The sequence below is a fragment of the Thunnus thynnus genome, chromosome 24 (assembly GCF_963924715.1).
Source record: "Thunnus thynnus chromosome 24, fThuThy2.1, whole genome shotgun sequence".
Lineage (NCBI taxonomy): Eukaryota > Metazoa > Chordata > Actinopteri > Scombriformes > Scombridae > Thunnus > Thunnus thynnus.
The window spans coordinates 4187216-4206264 of record NC_089540.1 but is presented as its reverse complement, the minus strand read 5'-3'; the positions used below and the strand labels follow the sequence as shown (position 1 = coordinate 4206264).

Here is a 19049-nt window from a genome sequence, read left to right as displayed (position 1 = left end):
TCACTTTTCTGTAGATCACACAAAATCAAAACAGTAAAAGAAGCAGAAGTTTACAAATGTTTATTTTACAAAAGAAGAGCTAGAAATGATGTAAACAGAACTTTATAGATCAATCTAAATTGTGGCTTCTTTTTTTGATACTGTAGGGATGGTGCAGTCTTTGAAGAGGCAGCAGAACCGAGCGTTTATAGTACAGATAAAAATCATCTGAGTTCAGAGAAAAATTAATGTCAAAGATCAACTCGACACACAGAAATCCGAGTACAGAGTATGAGATGCCTCAGAGGCAGCTCACTGGGGGAGGAGGTGGTGTCAGGAGGTGTTGTTGAGGGGGTTAAGAGAGAAAGAAAGAGAACGGTTCTGTCTACAGTTTGGGCATCCTGGCAGCGTTGAGGCGCATGGCCACACAGGAGGAGCCGGCAGCGTAACGCATTTCCCTCAGCATGCCACTCCACTGCTTCTTATCATTCTCATACCTAACAAGAGCAAAAGCAGAGTCAGATCTCAGAAAAAAAAGACAATAGTAACCAAACAAACCCTGTAAATCTTGGTCCCATAACTTGAGATGACTTACTGCCAGACGTCAGTGACCTCTGTGGGAGCCACCTCCTTGTTCTCCATCTGAACCATAGCGAAGCCGCCCACGGCGTACAGGGAGCCGCCGGTGCTCACTAAGTTGACAGAGCTCCTCTCCTGGGGGAAGTCTGTGAAGGGCTCCCACCTGAGGAGACGCAACATGAGGATAAGGTCAATGTAAGATGGAGCACTCATTTTAGATGGCTTTTGTATGGAACCCCAAAGTGTTCAATGTTACATAATTAAATAAATAAATAAATAATTAGGATATCAATTATCACATGAATAAATTGCATAAAATATCTAAATTATACAAGTTATTAAAATAATAAAAGTAAAATGTTTTTTCATCACTTATTTTCATAATGACAGTTATATTGGATATCATTTCACATTATCACTTTTCCTTTTTAAAAGTGATTTTATTTCATTATGACACATTTTAGTCCAAATGTCACTTTTCATGACAGTGGTGTTGTCACCACCCTCTCACCTTTCAGCCAATCAAATGCTCGCTACCTCTTTAGCAAGCAAGCTCAACAACTGCTATCACTTAGCCAGTTAGCTTTTGTTAGCTCGAGCAACAACAATGACCAAGTAATTCTGAATAAACCAACTAGAGGCTGTGGCTGTAAACACAGCAACTAACCTTTCCTTTATTTAGCTAAACAAGACTCATCATACCTATTTAACTGGCTAACTAGCTAAACTGGGATGTGAGCTTTGATTATTACTCAGTGTTTATGTCAGGAGCTGTTTTTATTCAAAAGATGTTTTTCAGAGAAAGATGCATCTCTGTCAAGATAAAGGAAAGGTCTTTTGCTGTGGTCGGCCAACACAATCTAGCTGGCTAGATGGAAATTAATGAGCTTACTGGACAAAAAGTGAAGGGGTGACAACTTCACTGTCATCAAAAGTAACATTATGAAATAAAATAGGACGTGGATAAAAAGTGCACCAGACCCTTTTCAGAGCAGACAGTTTGACTTGTGAAAGCAGGGAAAAAAGCACAGGTGGAATAAATAACCTTAATGAGCTCTGGTATTGCACTCCCTCAATGACAATGGTGGAGCCATCGTTAATGTCATTACTTACACCTGTGCTTCTCCTGCTTCACCAAGTCAAAATATCCGCTGTGAAAAGGGTCTATTGGGGAAAATACCATCATAAAATAAAAACAGACTTTTGAAAAAGTTATTATGAAATTAAGAATAATGAGTTGAGTTAGAATAATTTCTTAAATTATTTCACTTTTTTTGCTTCATTTATAATTTTACACAATTTATTTATTTTAGTTTCTTGTCTTATTTATTTAATAATGAACACTCTGGGCCTCCATATGTGTTGAGATTAATGATGTCTAAATGTCAAAAAAGATGAGTGTTATGGAAAATTTGATTGATTTTTCACACAAATGATCAACTCAAATCGATCATACTTGTTTGTCGCAAAGTCGTAGGCTTCACATGTAGCAGTGAGGCCTTCCTCGTTGACTCCACCAGCCACCACGATCTTGCCGTTATGAATGATGGCCCCGAACATGGCTCTGGGTGTCTTCATGCCCGTCAGCTCCCTCCATTCCGCTTGCTTGTGATTGTACATAAACAACTTGTTGAGGGCTTTGCTGTAGAGAGGAGAGAAGTAAAAATGCAGTTTTTTGTAGCAAATCATGTAACAGGATGATTGATTATGATTGTTATAGTGTCCACATTAATGAATGGACGGTTCATCTGCTTCAAGAGTTTTTATTTTATTCAGAGTAATTGTTACAAAAGAGACATTATGTTTCCCATGTGAAAAACGATTATCGTGCACATGGATTGCTTTGCAGTAGTAAAGTGTTTGTTTTCTCCCATTAGGAATAAAAGGTGACAAATGATGAAAAAGTCGCCTCATGTCTTAATATTTTTTGTTAATTTTACAAACGGACTGACATTTCAGCTTAAAGCCTCATCAGAGCACTGAGTTCTCTTTTTAATGGACACATCAGCCGGTCAACAATCATCAGGAAAACAATTACACCTCTAATTAAAAGGTCCACAAAGATCCACAAAGTAATGCTCAATTCTTTAATTTCTGACGTTATTGCTGCTAGATTGGTTTTAGTGGTTGGGCAATGAATGGCCTGGTCACTATTAATAAATAGTTCTGAAAGTAACATCCATAAGTCTTTATCCCAACTTCAGATACAGTTTAGTATTGGGTCCAATGACTTGCAACAATATCTCCAGATTAGACATTATCTGACAAAACATGAAGAACTGGACAGGATTAAAGCAACACCATCTAATCTGGAACAATACCAGATATTGTTCCATTGGTTGAAAAAGAAATAAATTCAAGAGAATATTATTATTAAAATAATATAATCTAGAAGAGGATTCATCTAGACACAACAGATAATATTTTAGGTGAATAGCATGAGACTGGGAATGATCCTGGCATTATTAGTACAAAGCACAAATGTAACTGGAGACAATATGATTGGTAGATAAGGATGACATATTTTAAAATTCCATAGTCTGAATTTATAAGAATGCAACACATGCACTTTGAGACTGTTTGATCTAACAGGAGACTTTGGTTATGTTTTTTGGGACTCCAATGAATTCTGTGAATTTTGTGAGAAAGTGAAGGATGAAATAAAAACCATCGGTTTAAACAAAATCCAACCAACTCTGGAGTAATGGAAGCAAAGGCTGAAAGAGATAAATTGCATAATCACATGGAGAATATTACGACTAGTTTGCAACTTAAGATGGATACTTTTCAATTCAAATGTGTCTGGACACAAATTTATTGGATTTATGATGATTGTCTTTATTATGATTATTTTGTGGGTTTATACCAGATATTGTGGTAAGTTAGATAAGAACACAACTTACATCAGAGTACAGCTTGATCTAGGAAATTATGGTATAATGATATATATAAGGGCCTGAACCTGCCTTTTACTTTTAGGATAAGTTATGAATGTTAGTATTTTGTATGAGTGTCTATGAATGGATACCAGTATTTAAGGATATATACATTTTTTTGTTTGTTTTTTTACTCAATAGTTCATACATTCTTTCTATAAACACCTAATTTACTTACATCTGTGTTTATATCTTGGTGTCATTTCCTCCTTAACTTACATTTTTCTAGAAAAAAGCCAAGTAATATTACAGAATGAGTGGGTGTTGAGTAAAGGACTGTATCTGGTTTCACAATAAAACTAGAAAAAAAAAAAATTTGTTTTTGTTTTGGGGGATATTCAATTATTTGATCTTCTCTTTTCCTGCAGGTTTTATTGTTTTTCACGATGTCGCCTTTAAAAAGTGATTCTCTGTTATTATACACACTCTAATGCGTCTTCCTTTGTTTGTTGAAACTGAGCCCCAACTGATATCCAGAGTAGTAAGCACACCTGTTCCCTCCTGATGATCAGCAGCACTGGCAGCTGAAAACACTGAACTGATTAGATTGATACAGTATTAAATCCTGCGGTTTGAGAAATTATGTTTTGTTGTAAAGCTCAGTGTGTCACTGCTGCATGCAAAGTTAAGATTAAAGCACAGAGAAGATAATCAAAAGATAATCAAAAACAAACGCGCACCTTTACGGAAACTCTGACCCAGCAACATTTTGGAGACTAGGGGAAACTGGTGACGTAGATGGTGAGATGGTGAATTGAAGCCAGATTGTATAATGATTCTTCTCACACATTTAACTTCACTTCATATCAAACTTTAATTATAGATCCACTTTATCATAAACATTCAAACCAGCAGTGTTACTTCTGCTTGTGCTTGTAGTGAGCCATAACTATTCCATAAGCACTTTTCAATTTTAACAGATACAAGCCAACTCAAATCTTACCCGATTACATCTGTAATTTATTATTGAACTATTCATGAAATATTGAGCGCAATGTGCTGTCTCACCATCACTTTCCCAACCCCAGAGCTGAGAGTAGAGGGCCAGGCTGTATGGTACTTCACTCACAGACAGCTGTGGAGCAGCACAGCTGCTGAAATGTCAGGATGATGTCAGGATGTGGCAGGTGGCAGGATTCAGGGAAGTCTGGCTTGCCTTTTCCTGATATTAAGCATGAATATACTGATTCCTTTTCACCTCAACCATGTTAACTAACTATCGGTTGTAGAAATCCAAGATTACATCAAATTAAAGCTTTAAAGGATTGCAGAACAGAGCATTAATAGATTTTAACATCTTCTATTAATGTGCATATATCACCAAGTGCGATTTTAGTTTTTCATATTGTTTTTGTGTGTAAAATCACTGCAGTGACGCCGCGGTGGCTGCCACACACACTCTGCCTGCTCCAGTCACATCACAACCACATCTTCACCACCTACACTCATATATTGACTGTGGAAATGAGAGAAACACCTGCATGCTGGATTTTGGAGTAATTATAAATAAATACAGTGTTATTGTGTTTTAGATATTGAGTGTGTGGTCTCATCAGTCATGCATGTGTCTATATACAGTAGATGTTTAACAAAACACCAAGTGGTGAGCTTCAGTGCTCCTCCACTAGTCCATATCCTGACAGTGTGCAGCAGTGCATTTCTTGGCATCTACCTCTATGCATTACCAGCTGCTGCAGCCATCAGCCTCTCAGACTTTCTGTTGTTTTTAATACTGTTGCCGTTCTCCACAGGAACAACATGTACATCAATATTCATGAAGGCTTTTGCACTGATCATTTATGATTCATTTTGGGAGTGTAAGGGTAGGATATGAGGTTCATCCATGTGTGCACATTTTGAAGTTGATTGTGATTTATAAAAGGAAAAATACGTGTGCAAAATTTTATAAATCGGATTATTTTTGGCGCCATTTACGGCTTTTGTGCGCATGTACACTTTTGGTTTGGTTATAAACGAGGCCCCTGACTGGAGCAGTGTAATTGTTGTCCATGACGTGCCGTGCAGCACTGCAGTCTGGCAGGATGATAGACCACAAACAGCTGCAGCTCACAGCGTAAGGTCACTCACAGTCTGTCTCTCTCTCTCTCTCACACACGCACGCACGCACACAGACTCATTTACTCACTTGTCATCTGTCTTTCCTCCAATGCAGTAGACCAGTCCTTTGTGGGAGAGGACGGCATGTCCATGGATCTTCAGAGGAAGCTTTTTGGTCTCACTCCATCTCATCTTCCTGAATAATGAACATTTAAGTGACACTGTAGTTCTGAACAAGTTGACTCTTTCAGTGTTACTTTGATATTTGCTCCCTTGAATTTGTTGCTGCTGCCCTGCTCAGAACTTTTATAAATGCTTTATGTGTGAAGGAAAACAAAATCCAACTGGATTAAATTAAACTGTGATAAATACAAGTAAGGTAAATACTTTAAATGCAGGAAAGACAGCTCTATATGCCTTGAAGAAACAAGCAGAGCATATTTAGAAGGTGAGATCACATCGAAAGATTATTAATTATACTTTAACATCACATATTCTTTCTCTTTTTTTTGTTAAAGGAAGCAATTTTTGTATTTCCTGAGGCTAATTATCACCTGAAAACTTTATAAGAGGTGTGAGACAGCAAAGAAGGGGAGGGGTGAACAATGAAGCAAATGATATCACTAACTCAGTATCGTAGCACATGACAGAATCCAGGGACTCATTGGTCTGAAGGTCTTTTCCAGCCACGGCGAACAGCAGATTCTCGCTCTCTCCGATGCTGAAGAGGCATCTCGGGGAAGGCATGGGTGGCAGGGCGACCCAGTCAGAAGAGAGTGGATCCAACTGTGTAGATAAAAGATAAACGGTTGGGATAATGCTATACATTAAAACACAGAGCAGAGAAAGCACCCTCTTAGCACCCATTAGCTCTTTGTCTTTATCTCCACATGAAGAAGAGAATGAATCATGGTGTTCATATATTGATTATGCTGTAAAATATAATTATTCAAGGCCTTTATCACTTTCAATCACTGTCTGTGTCACTTAGATGTGATGTGCAACATGGGAAACATAATCCATCAATTGATCACAGAAAGATTTACGAAAAGCTGTATCCCAGTCATTTGTGTGGTTATACGCTGAAAAATTAATTTGAATTTCTGTCCCATTTTTCTCTGGTTTCTATGTGGTTTGAGCTCCATTAAAGGACTAGTGTGTAGGATTTAGTGGCATCTAGTGGTGAGGTTGCAGATTGCAACTCAGCTGAATACCTCTTTCCTTCCAACTCCCCTTCCAAGGGTAGGAGCACCTACAGTGGCCGCAAAACATGTAAAAAACGTAAAAGGCCCTCTCTAGAGCCAGTGTTTGGTTTGTCCATTCTGGGCTACTGTAGAAACATGGCAGCCTCCATGGAAGAGGACCTGCTCCCTATGTAGATATAAAGGGCTCATTCTAAGGTAACGAAAACACAACTATTCTTATTTTCAGGTGACTATACACTAATTAAAACATACTTATGAATATCATAGTCTATTTCCGCTAAGTCCATTCTGCTGGATGCCACTAAATTGTACACACTGCACCTTTAAGGCATTGAAATGAAAGACCAAAGGAGGTTTGCATGAGAAGGCCAGCTTGTGTAATTAGTGCATTACTTTCACCACTAATTGCAAACATTTAAGCTACTACAAACACTGTTTGATTGAAAAAGAAATAGTTTGACATGTTTTGAAGTATTCTTATTCACTGTCTTGCTGAGTGGTGTAAATCCTCTCATCTAAGTGTCAGCAAGAAAACAAATATTTCCCAAAATGTCAAATATTTCTGTGAGTAGTTAATTAATTTTTATGCAGCATTTTGTAGTTAAAGGAGTGATGTATCAAGTGAAAGAAAAACCTTCTTACTAAATAAAAGTAACATTGCAGTGGCAGGTCCTTGTTTTCCTCATCCACAAACAGTCCCCCAATGATGTGGAGCTGGTTCCTCTGTGTCACCAGACTGACGTGGTTACGTGGCACCTGCTCTGACATGGCCGCCAGGAAGCACTCGTTTTCGTTGACATCATATGCCACCGCTGCCGTGTCATTGATCATCAGGATGAAGTCGCGTGCATACATGCCATGTCTGCGGTTGTCATTCAGGAAGCCAGGGAATAGGCTGTCCTCCTCCTCACCTCCTTCCTGGTCAGCCCCCTCTGCTCCTTCCTTCTTCTTGGGTTTTTCCGGAAGCTTCCCCTTAAAGGCATCCCTGATGACCTGGATTGTCTTTTGGAGCTCTGGGTCGGCCTTGATGATCTCATCAGTTTCCACTTTTTCTTTGAAATACTTCTCTGGCAGCAAGCGGAAGCGGATGCAGTTGAAAGCATCTTTCAGGACTTTGATGCGCTTCTCCTTCTCATGGCGGACCCAGGCCATGACTGCCTCGAACACCAGCTCCTCCTTCTCCACATTAAGCGAGTCTCCACCGATGACGGCGAACAGTTCGTGGGCTGCGAGCTTGAGGAACTCCTCATCCTTGTAGAGGAGCTCAAATCGGTCGGCAATGTAGTTGCGCGCAGCCACAGCGAGCCTGGGACAGCTGAGTACAAGACCCAACCTGAAAATGGCCAGGCAGTTGCCCAGAGATAGCTTCTTCTGAAGGTAGTTGACACAGACAGTGAAGACAGAAGGGATCTGGAATCTGTTTGCCACTGCCATTATATCCTGTACATTGTCATCGGTGAGGTCGATCTCTGCAGAGTAGAGGTACTGGATGATCATGTCCAGGACGGAGGGGTTGACATCCTCCAGGACCACCTCCTTGGTGTTCTCCACCTCCTTCCCGTCCTCTGTGAAGAAGATGTCCCTGAAGTACGGGCTGCAAGCGGCCATGATTAGCCGATGGCAGGGGAAGCTGCGGTCACCTACTTTCAGGGTGCAATCAACAAACTTGTTCTCATTCAGCAGCTCCTTCAGCCCGTCCTGGAGCAGGGTGCTCTGAAACAGGCGCAGCTCCTCCTTGATGGCGTTGGCGTCCATGGCGTGTCAGGAGGGAAAACAGCGGGCAAACAAGGGGGTCCGTGAAGAGAAGAAGGAGACGGCGGCCACAGGTCCTTTTGGCAGTCGGTCCTGGCTGGAAAAGGAAGAGCAGAGAAAAAGTTCCCAGTGTGAAGACCCTGCAATTTAATCCTGCCCCACTCTAAATATAGCTCCCTCTGCCCCCTGCCTGCTTCAGCTTCGGTGGAATCTGACTGGGCCAAATCACAGCACAGGCCTCGGCTCAAGCAGCTGCTGTCACAGACTGAAAGAAGCAACTGGCTGCTCAGGCTGGGGATATGCCATCATGATTCAGCTCCCAAAGTGTCATGTGGCCGGCTAACAGTGGAGACAATGCCGTCAAAGCCCCCAAATAACTCGCCTCAAGCTGAAATTATAACTTGGGGGGGGGGGGGGGGGTATTTAGAGCAGTTGCTGTCACAAGTATATATGTATTCTCTTGGCTTTAGACGGATCATCCTTTCATTTATATCTGATGTCCATCCATTGATTTATTATTCTAGTCTATTATGGCCATGTACTGATTTGGCCTTATGCTTACACCAGTTTCTTCATATTTAATCCATATACCACAAGTAAGCCACAGAGACAGTTAGCATATAATAATAATCATAGGTAATATAATTATGAACACTATTACTACCATAGATGCTGAAACTAAGAAATATTTTCAATATATGCTGATAATTATAAAAATTTTAAAAACATGATGAAAAAAATGGCCATCAAAATGTCTAAGAGCCCAAGGTGACAGCTTTAAAGTACTTGTTTTCTTCAATAGTCCAAAACTAGAAAATATTAAATTTATTATCATATATGATGAAGAAAAAAGCAGCAAATCCTCACAGTTGAGAAGCTGGAACCAGCAAATAATATGCATTTTTGCTTGAAAAATATTTTTTTATGCCGATCAACTGATAAATTTACTAATCATTTTAGTTCTCAAGACAATAAGATATTTCTGTAACATCGTATTTTTGGTTGGTTGGTTATTATAATAGTTTTGTTATTTTTATACTTTTCTTTACCACTTCAGTGTTTGTTCCTTTCCTCAAAGTAGCCGCCAAGGTCAGTACAAAATATTATTATTACATTAATATATCTTATATATCTTATATATATTGTATATCTTATCACAACAAACCTTTATTTCAGTGAGATTGAACAAAGAAACATTGTGCTTAAAATGGATCAGAAAGGTTTGGGTGCAACAGCTGTGTGCAGAAACAGGTGAGAGCCACACATACAAGCAGTTCTGTCCACTAATCATTCTCTCTGTTGGGTATATTATTGTCCAACATGGTAGGATCAGCTGCTTGTGTGTGTGTGTGTGTGTGTGTGTGTGTGTGTGTGTGTGTGTGTGTGTGTGTGTGTGTGGTGTTACTCAGCAGATGAACCTTTTAAAACACATTTATGTCACCGAGATAATTTCAGTGCTGGAAACATTTATTCTCTGCACTTTCCTTCATTTTAAAGCTAAATGGTGTCAATTTGCTCACAGAAACACATTTTAGAGCAAGACATTAAAACTGGCAATTAAAGGCCATCAGTCCCCCAAAGTCCATCATTTTACAGAAACATCTGGGATCCCTATCTACAAATAAAGGTGCAGGTTTTTGCAGTCAGGGCCTCTCAGGTCTGGAACTACCTGCCTGAGAATCTGAGGCTTGCAGGATCAGTGACGTCTTTTAAATTACTTCTCAAAACATATCTTTTTTTAAAAAAAAGCCTTTTGTTAATTCTACCACACTGTTTTATTTCCAACATGTCTTACCTGTTTTATTATTGCTGTTGTTGTTTTTTTTCTTTTTCATCTTTATTTTTGTATTATTTTAATTGCCTGATTTTACTTACCTCAGTCCTGAAATGTTTTAATCCTGGTTCAACCATGCAAAGCACTTTGTAACTTTACTGTATAAATAAAGTTTATTGTTATTATTATTATTATTGTTACTGATGTGACTGGATCAATAGTATCCTATATTGTTAAGTCTTATTGCTGTGGCCTGATAGAGTGTGAGGAGTGTCTAGAGTTAGGTAACATTTCTCCTGTGGGCAGCACTAAAGATAGATCAGACTATGCCACTTGTCGAGGAGTGTCTGGCATGTAATTTAAGCAGAAGGGGAGAGCGGATCCTGCGTAAGAAAGCTGTGCCACTTCCATAAAGCCATGGCAGATTTAAGCTCTAAAAATACAAATACTATAATTATGTTTCAATTTTTGTATGTAAGTTTTTAGGGACTGTATACAAATTACTGGGGTGGGGAGGGGTGATGAACCTTATGTTTCACTTAAAAAAAAAAAAAAAAGCAAGGCTACCCCCAGTGTCATAAATATTTTCTTTGGACCCTCCCTCGACTAGAAAAAATTGCAACACCAACCCCCCTCCCCCAAATATGTTAAAAATGAATAGCTAATAAATTAATAACTAAAAGAGGCAAAGCATAAAGAATTTAGGACATACTCCATTTAAACATCTAATATCCTTAATTAATAAATTGTAGGCCACCAATACGATCTTGAGAAGTGAAATTAGCAATTTTTGGCAAATGTGTCCCTTTTACTAAATATTCCATCCACTCTCTATGTTTGAACCAAAACCTTCTAAATGCTACGCTAAAGCCCAGTCCAGAAGAAGATGATTCACGATGAGATGAAACCATTTTGGAATGTTGCAGAGAAAAGTTGTCACAGTGTAAACTCAGCTCGACTGAAGCCAGCTGGTGGCGTTGCCAGGCAACTCAGCTTGTTGAGTCGCCAGTGGTTGGTTTTAGAGCGTAAGGCACATCACCTGTTTCAACAGCCAATCAGCTTGTAGTGAAGTCAGCTGGGAAAGCCAACAAACTGAGCCTCAACCCCCTGTTTTTTTGTTGTTGTTGTTTTTTTTATGTTTTCACCGTTTCATCAATACAAGAAATGCAACTGTAACACATAACTCACTATCACTGTCCTCATTCATATTTTAAGGCACTACAAATTATATCCAGCTACAAAAAAAGCCTGAAAAGCCGGCAGTCAGAATGGAAGTACAGAGAGCCGTTGCTATGGAGATGATACACTGTCTCGTCTAGCCGCATTGGTGTAAACTGGCAGGTTTTGCAGACTAGCACATTGCAAGTAGTGGCAAGTTACAACTTGTCTTTGGTCTGAGTTCCAAGTGCCAATATAAATTAGGTTTTAAGTGTCTGTTACAGCTCAATTAACTGTCAAATGGCCCTCAGACTGAAAACGTGTGTGCACTTTTCATAAAGTCCCTTAACATGAATGTGATTCCTTTGCACATACTATATTAGTTTAAATCAGATTTATTAAAAAATGACATCAAATGTTGACCATGTAATAAACAGTACAGTATAGAAGTATACAGTCAGTACAGCTGGATAACATAATAACATAACAGTTGCTCAACAAAGGAAGTAAAACTCTGCTCATACAGGATCTAGTACTGAAACACCAACTTCAGTGACATCGTCATGTGTTACCCAGTAGAGGGCAGTGTGTGTATATGTGTGTCTGTCCATCAGTGTAGTAAGATTACTGCTTAACAAAATGTAGACAGTTAAGTGGTGAGAATGAGGTGAAACAATGTAAACTCAAAACATCACATTTTCATTCAGAACATCTAAAAAACACATTCAAATGCACAAAATAATTCTGTGAAGTTACAGAGCATCAGTCATATTATATATATAAAAAAGAACAAACTATATTTTATTGATATAAGTGATGAGAGGCTTAATTTCTGCTGCCTGTTATTGGCTCTTGTGATTATGCAACCAACATACCCTACAGTGACTGTGTGTGCAAAGAATTAATAGCTACAGTTATTACTGTTCATGTTGAGCAAACAGTCGATTTTTTTTTACAATCTTTGAAGCACTCACAGACTATGTATGAAAAAAATGATCATGTCCCGTGTGTGGGTGTCCCAGAGGAACTGGAAACACACTGTGGGAGTGCTCATCTGTATTCCTGAGAAGGAGCGATGGAGTATCTCCTGCGTTAAATGATATTAAAAAAAACAATGGAGGTATCTATCAAGGCTAAGTTCTCTTTCACTGCAATAAGAGGAGCATAACGTTACGAGAAGTGCTACAGGAGGGGACACAAAGACGGGAATTGAAATTAAATGGTTTCTATCCAAAGCAAATCCTGACATCAGTGTATATGCCTGAGAATTATGCAAGAACTTGACATAACCCTGTGGAAAGTTGCTGGTATTAGCTGCCCCTCCTTAAAATATCTACAGCAGATGTATGGCAGATGCCTTCACTCAGCCTCCTGTAAAAAGAAAACATATGAGAAAGTCAATACCCTGAAGCATTTGGAACCAATAACATTGTTATGGCCTAATTTCAGCTGAGGAAATTGCAAAAAAAAAAAAAAAAAAAAGAATCAAAGAAAGGACAAATTTGCTGGTTGACAGGTGAGGTGTAAATGACTTTTATATGACAGGGTTAAATCGTGAGAATTTACCAGTGGTGATCACACATGTCCTCTTGCACTCTGCTTCTGTGTCAAATCGGTTCTGGTTGCCATTACAGCCTCCGTACCAGAACTGAGCGCAGGCATTGGCCTGTTTGTCGTAGTACCAGCGGATGTTATAGTCCCGACATGTGCCCTGATCCAGAACCAAGCCACAGCGAGGGTCCAAGGGCACAGTCTCTGCGGAAAGAAATATCATATGATGGGAAAAATAAGGTAGGATCATGAAAAACGGTTTTGCCGTCTCTCTTCCTTTGATGACCTGTCCCCCTAATCCCACCTGAAAAGCAGCCACTTCTGAGAAAACATCTGTTTCTTCACTGCGCTCTCAGGAAGGAGCAGATTCCATAAAACCATCCACAGTGCACCGAAAATAATTGGCCTCCCTGCTCCTCACCGACATGACCTCATTACTGAGCCTGTCAATCACAAAGCGCTGATCATAACGCTGGAGCCAGGCCATCACCGCCTCACGCTGCTCCGAACTGTCCCTCTAAAAACACTGGACTCTGACTTACTTGAAGATTCATTTATCAATAACACTATAGATCTGATCAAATAACAGCTGTTCTGATTTTAACTTTTAGGTTACAATGTTAGCAATACTACTGAGCTGGCAGCTCCCCGCCATATGGGAAAGTTGTAAAAAGCTAGCCTGTTTCCGTTCGTTGTTGGCAGTTAGGAACAGTACAGTGACATTTGTGGCTCCACTGAACCCGCCAAGACGTCAAATCAGACTCACATCACTGCAGCTTTGATTGCAGGTTTCATTGATCTTGTTTTTAAATTCTGGTTTTCATTTACTGAATTATTTTTCCTGCTTCCTGCTTTTGGGTTCACAGCCATGATTTAGAAAATACATTAAACAACTTTTTTTAAAAATTCACTTTATGTTATTTTAGGTTTTCATATTCCACTGAGCTCAGTGTAACGCTGTAGTGATTTGAAGCACAGCTCAGATGTAATATGAAGTTAAAGGTATACTATGCAGGATTTGTCAGTTGGTGTTTGTCAACACAGCATTCAAAGTCGGGCCTGTCCTCCCCGGCTCAATGACACAACCCTGCGGGAAAGCGCCGTATTGCTGGATTTGTGTGTGAATGCAACTGAAGCACATGCTCCATCCTGTCTGCTGTGGTCTCTCTGCTCTGCATGTGTGTGTGTGTGTTATTGGCTGGGGGATACACACCCACTGCCCAAAGGCTGACACCTAGAAATGTCACAAACACAGCAAAAATAATAAGAAAATAAGAAAATACAGGCAGAGGCACACACTTCTAGTGGGTCATAGGTGGTGATTGAGAGGGATTATTTTTGTATGAGTCTATACATTGTTTTTTTGGGAAAATCCTGCATAGTACACTTTAACTTATAAGGTTTGCCCCACACAGGTGATTCAGAGGAATTTCACAGAATAGTGTGGAAAACTGTGATTGAAGAAAGTGGTTTCATATTTCTGATTTTTCAGTTCAGTTGACCACATCACTAACTGCTGGAGAAAGAACTTAGAAATAACACAATATGTGATATGTGTGTGGGCGTCCTGGTGTCTTATGGGTCACGGCGCAGATCATGAACCACAATGTCCCTGTTTCACATCCAGCTGAGGACTGTCATTCCCCAGGTTTCCTACCACTTATTTCCTGCCATCTCTCTATGGTCATCTAATAATATCATATAATACAAATACAAAAAAAGTGTCATCTAGTTGCACTTTTAGCACGAAAATATGCATCAATACCAATGAAAATTAAATTGTAGAACATTTTGCCCTTACAGTAACAATTATCTCTTTACTGTTGCAGCATCGGTCTATCAATTATATCCGCCTACATGACAACTGCGGTGGAAATCTTTCTTATAATACATCTATGATTCTTTTTTTCTGTAACTCATAGCCTAAGGTGAGAGATTAATTTGCAGGTGTCTCACCACATTACTGACATTCTTCACCAACTTACCTCATATCCACCTGGCAGGTATTAGACGTGCGTTGGTGGTTTCATTAATACATGTGTGCTATGAACTGACTTGACACATTTTCCATTAGACTTATTATATATTTATGGTAGCGTTGCCTTCATAGAATCATAACACGTATCACAGCAATGGGCTTTCAGAGACCACATGATTATGTTACAGACAAACACTAATTAAACCTCCTTACCTTAAACCTCAGTCCTCATAGTGCTTAAAATTATACTATTAAGTCTTAATTATGGATAATTATTATTAATGGTTATAATTTTAAACTAATTATGATATCACCAGTGCTGGTCCAATTCTGACAGGTAATGAAACACCTGACCTGTACATGTTCTAATTAAGATCTCAAAACACCTAGTATGTCTACCTGACACCTGCTTCATAAATCTAGCTAGTTTTAAAAATGAGTCATTTGAAAAGGGCCAAATACGTGTCTCAGACAATACTCTTTCGAGGAAGGATGCATTTAGGCAATTTTCAAGATTTTTAAAACACTTAACAGCCTTGTGAACGCTGTAATGAAACTCAGCCTTTCAAAGGATAAACAGCAAGAACTGTTACTTTTCCAGTTTTAATAGAACAATGAGTTATTTTGTTTCCATTGCCTGAGGAGTGTCGGCTTCATTTAAAGGAAACGTGTCATTTGTTCATGTGCTTTTGTTTCTCTGTAATTACTATCAAATATGTTGTGGTTGAAGAGCTAATTTCATTGTACAACTGTGTGCAATGACAATAAAGGCATTCTATTCTTTTTTTTCTGTCACGTTCCTGCATGCTCTAGCTATTAAAAATAATTTCCTCTGGAGGAAAATATAGTAAATATAAAAGTTTAGGAGAAGGTTAGATGTTCTCTACCTTTGGGAAGAGCTGGCCGTGGTGCAGGTTCATACTTTACAGATACACTTGAAGAAGATGTGGTTATATTTGTGGATGAAGAAGAAGATGAGCCTTCTCTGGAAGGAGGGAAGTCTGGCTCGTTGCGATTAAATGTGTCCCCACGCTCAGTTCCCCTATTTGTCTCTGTCTGGATATCCGTGTAAACTCGTTGCCCTCCTCCTCCCTGATGGTGACAAAATCAGCAACCGGTGAGTTTACTTTATTAGACATTTGATCTTTTCTAATATAAATGTGAATTTGCACTCTTATGTTCCATACCTGTCCTGTGCTGCCATGCTGGGTGGTCTGTACCCGGCCTCCATGGCTGTGAGTGCTGGCGCCAGTGTTGATACCAGTCTGACGGCCATCCTGCTCAGTTGTAGGCCGGTACCCATGGCCACCGATGGCATTGTTCCCATTGAAGCCATTCCTGTTGCTGTGGACGCCGTAGCCATTGTTTCCATAGCCGTTAGTTATTCTGTTATAAATCAAGGCTCCATTCTCGTCCTCACAGAACTGGCTGACCAACTTGGATTCCAGAGCTGAGACAGAGAGACAGAGAGGAGAAGTGAGATACAGGATGAAGGCGGTTTGACCATTACTGCACTAGTCTCTAAAGACTGTCCAAACACCCACTGTGAGATGTTGTTTTAGCCAGGCTAGTGGCACGGATCTAAGGATGTTGTTTGATCCACCACTTTGATCCAGACTGCAATATCTCAACAACTATTGGATGGATTGCTATGAAATTTTGTACAGACTTTCATGCCCCTTGATGATGAAGCCTACTGACTTTAGTGACCCTTCTAACTTTTCTTCTAGTGACACTATGAGGTTGACATTTGTGGTTTTGAATGAAATGTCTCCACAAGTGTTGGATGGATTGCCCTGGAATTATTTGGTGGCCCTTTAATTTTTCCTCTAGCACCATCATCAGGTTAACACAGAGCCGCTAGCATGGCTATTAAAAAGATTTTCTAGCTAACTGACAACAATCAGGAAAATACACTGGTTTTAAACCTGTATTACATATTATATCTAAGAAACGTAATATTAAAGGACAGTTGCTGTGTTTTTGCATATTTGCATATTCATAAAGTTACTGTTGATTATTTTCCAAAGCATAGCATATATGTTTCAATTGGTTTCCTGGTCAAATTGCAAGGCTTAGATGTTGTAGTTGTTCTATTTTAACACTAGATAGAGTTTTCAAAGCCCTCCCTGCTGATAACATCATTACCAGGAAATAATAATGATGGTAAAAATAACTAAACATTTATTGTGATGGATTACCTATCTGAATCAAGTTTCAAGCCCCATGCAGGTTGATTTTCCAACTGTACTGGTTAGAAATTAATGCAAGGCACATTTATTTGTATAGCACATTTCAACAACGAGGCAATTCAAAGTGCTTTATTTTGAAATAAATGAAAGGGTACACTCTAGAAAATGGTAATTTAAAATATAGGTTAGTGTACATGATCTTGAGGCAAATACTGATATTGATATTTTAGAGTTTTAAAAAATCTAATAACGATTTAAAGTTTGATATTAACAATCTGACATAAATACATTTATTTAGTTTACTTGTAAACAAGATATCTAGTGAGTGGGATATTTTACAGTTGAAAATAAACTTGTCAGTGCTCTCTGGTGGACAAAATATATAACAGTGACACTGGTTCTTAACTACCTAAACACATCTTTAGCAATTCTGAAGTGCAAATTGTTGTTACTTATCTAACAACATATACGATATGTCTACTCTTGTATTGAGGCAGCATGTGTGTGTGTGTGTGTGTGTGTGTGTGTGTGTGTGTGTGTGGTAACAGCAAAAAAAAAAACACCCACCTAACACTGATCTCACTAGTCTTACCTGGCAGGGTGTTGAAGTCATCAATGAGGAACATGTGCTCTGAGTCTGGGTCAGAGGCAATCAGATTCAGCTCTCTGAGGAACTCAGCCTGTGTCGGGTCTGAAGTGTTCACAATCCCCAGAGCAAACATCTCAATATTGGCAGCGTGAGCTTCTCGTACAGCTAGATCCAGCTTCACTGGCTCTCGTTTGTCCGTCTGCCCGTCAGTAATAACGATGGCCACTTTGCTGACCCCCACACGGGAACTGTAGAAGGCCTCCTGGGTAGCTTTGCGGATGGCTGTACCTGTGTGGGTGCCCTCTCCCATGTACGGGATGTTCCTAATGGCCTGCTTGATGTCTTGTTTGCTTACGTAGCGGGCCAGGTTGAACACCAGCTTCACCTCCAGGCTGTACAGTACAAGGCCAATCCTGGTAGCGTTGCGGCCCACTGTGACCCGGTCCACTAATGCATTTACGAAGTCCTTGATAATCTCAAAGTTCTCTGGGCCCACACTCTCTGAGCTGTCAATGACAAACACCAGCTCCATAGGCCTCTCCTTACATTTGATCCCACATCCTAGAATCAGATCACATCAGTATATGAGATCATGGCTGAAAGGTCAATTTGACAAGGTTCAGTCTGTGGAATTTGATCTAATGATTTACAGATAAGATGGGACAGTGGGTTATAGATTCAGAAACTAAATCTTATATCATTTGTGGTCAATTCTGGAAAGTGAAATGAATATTACAAAGATCAAAAGATACTTCACCACAGATCTCTTTGATCATTCGAATGATGTCCTCTCTCTGTAATGAATACACCAACGCAGTGTGAGCACATAAATTAGTAAGAGCAGTATTTGATGAAATATATATCAAAAAGTGAGAAAACTCACAGTGAGGCCTGCTTCACCTTTGACACCAGGTCGACCCTAAGATAAGAATATTGAAAGAGAAAGTATATACGTGTCTATTTAAATTCTAAAAGTTGCTGGGTTCTATATTTGCAGAAATGAGTGAGAACAATGATTAGAGCATAACTGTGTCACATTTTCCAAACCTGTTTCTGCCAGACACAAAGCTGTAAACAATAAATTAACCCATAAAACTTTCAGTAGTGTGACTCACAGGTTGGCCCGCAGTTCCAGGGTCTCCCAAATCTCCTTTGATTCCCTTCAGCCCCCTCTCTCCTGCTGAGCCACGGTCACCCTGGCACACGTTGCACAGCAAAAGGTTAGTGATCAAAGCATAATGCAGAATAAGACAAGCACCCAACCCCACATTCAAAAGTCCAAAATAACACAGTGACTC

General features: G+C 39.5%; 2 protein-coding genes across 3 annotated transcripts in view; both read right to left on the bottom strand.

Moving 5' to 3' along the window:
* Positions 1-45: 45 nt before the first annotated feature.
* Positions 46-8636, bottom strand: LOC137176840 (kelch-like protein 41b). The gene is made up of 6 exons (XM_067582810.1): positions 7400-8636; positions 6181-6338; positions 5641-5748; positions 2015-2200; positions 575-721; positions 46-476 (listed from the first exon to the last, which is right to left on the bottom strand). Exons 1-6 carry the CDS (start codon positions 8510-8512, stop codon positions 365-367), a joined length of 1824 nt encoding a protein of 607 aa, XP_067438911.1. The 5' UTR covers positions 8513-8636; the 3' UTR covers positions 46-364.
* A 3184-nt stretch (positions 8637-11820) lies between these two features.
* LOC137177411 (collagen alpha-1(XXVIII) chain-like) overlaps positions 11821-19049 on the bottom strand; it is a 47695-nt gene continuing 40466 nt past the window's right edge. For both annotated transcript variants that reach the window (XM_067583713.1, XM_067583711.1), the window contains exons 29-36: positions 18867-18947; positions 18635-18670; positions 18509-18545; positions 17755-18312; positions 16158-16420; positions 15858-16062; positions 13008-13196; positions 11821-12812 (exon numbers count right to left, since the gene is read on the bottom strand). In XM_067583713.1, the coding sequence (XP_067439814.1) occupies positions 12805-12812; positions 13008-13196; positions 15858-16062; positions 16158-16420; positions 17755-18312; positions 18509-18545; positions 18635-18670; positions 18867-18947 (1377 nt within the window). In that variant the 3' untranslated portion in view covers positions 11821-12804. The remainder of the gene's footprint in view (positions 12813-13007; positions 13197-15857; positions 16063-16157; positions 16421-17754; positions 18313-18508; positions 18546-18634; positions 18671-18866; positions 18948-19049) is intronic.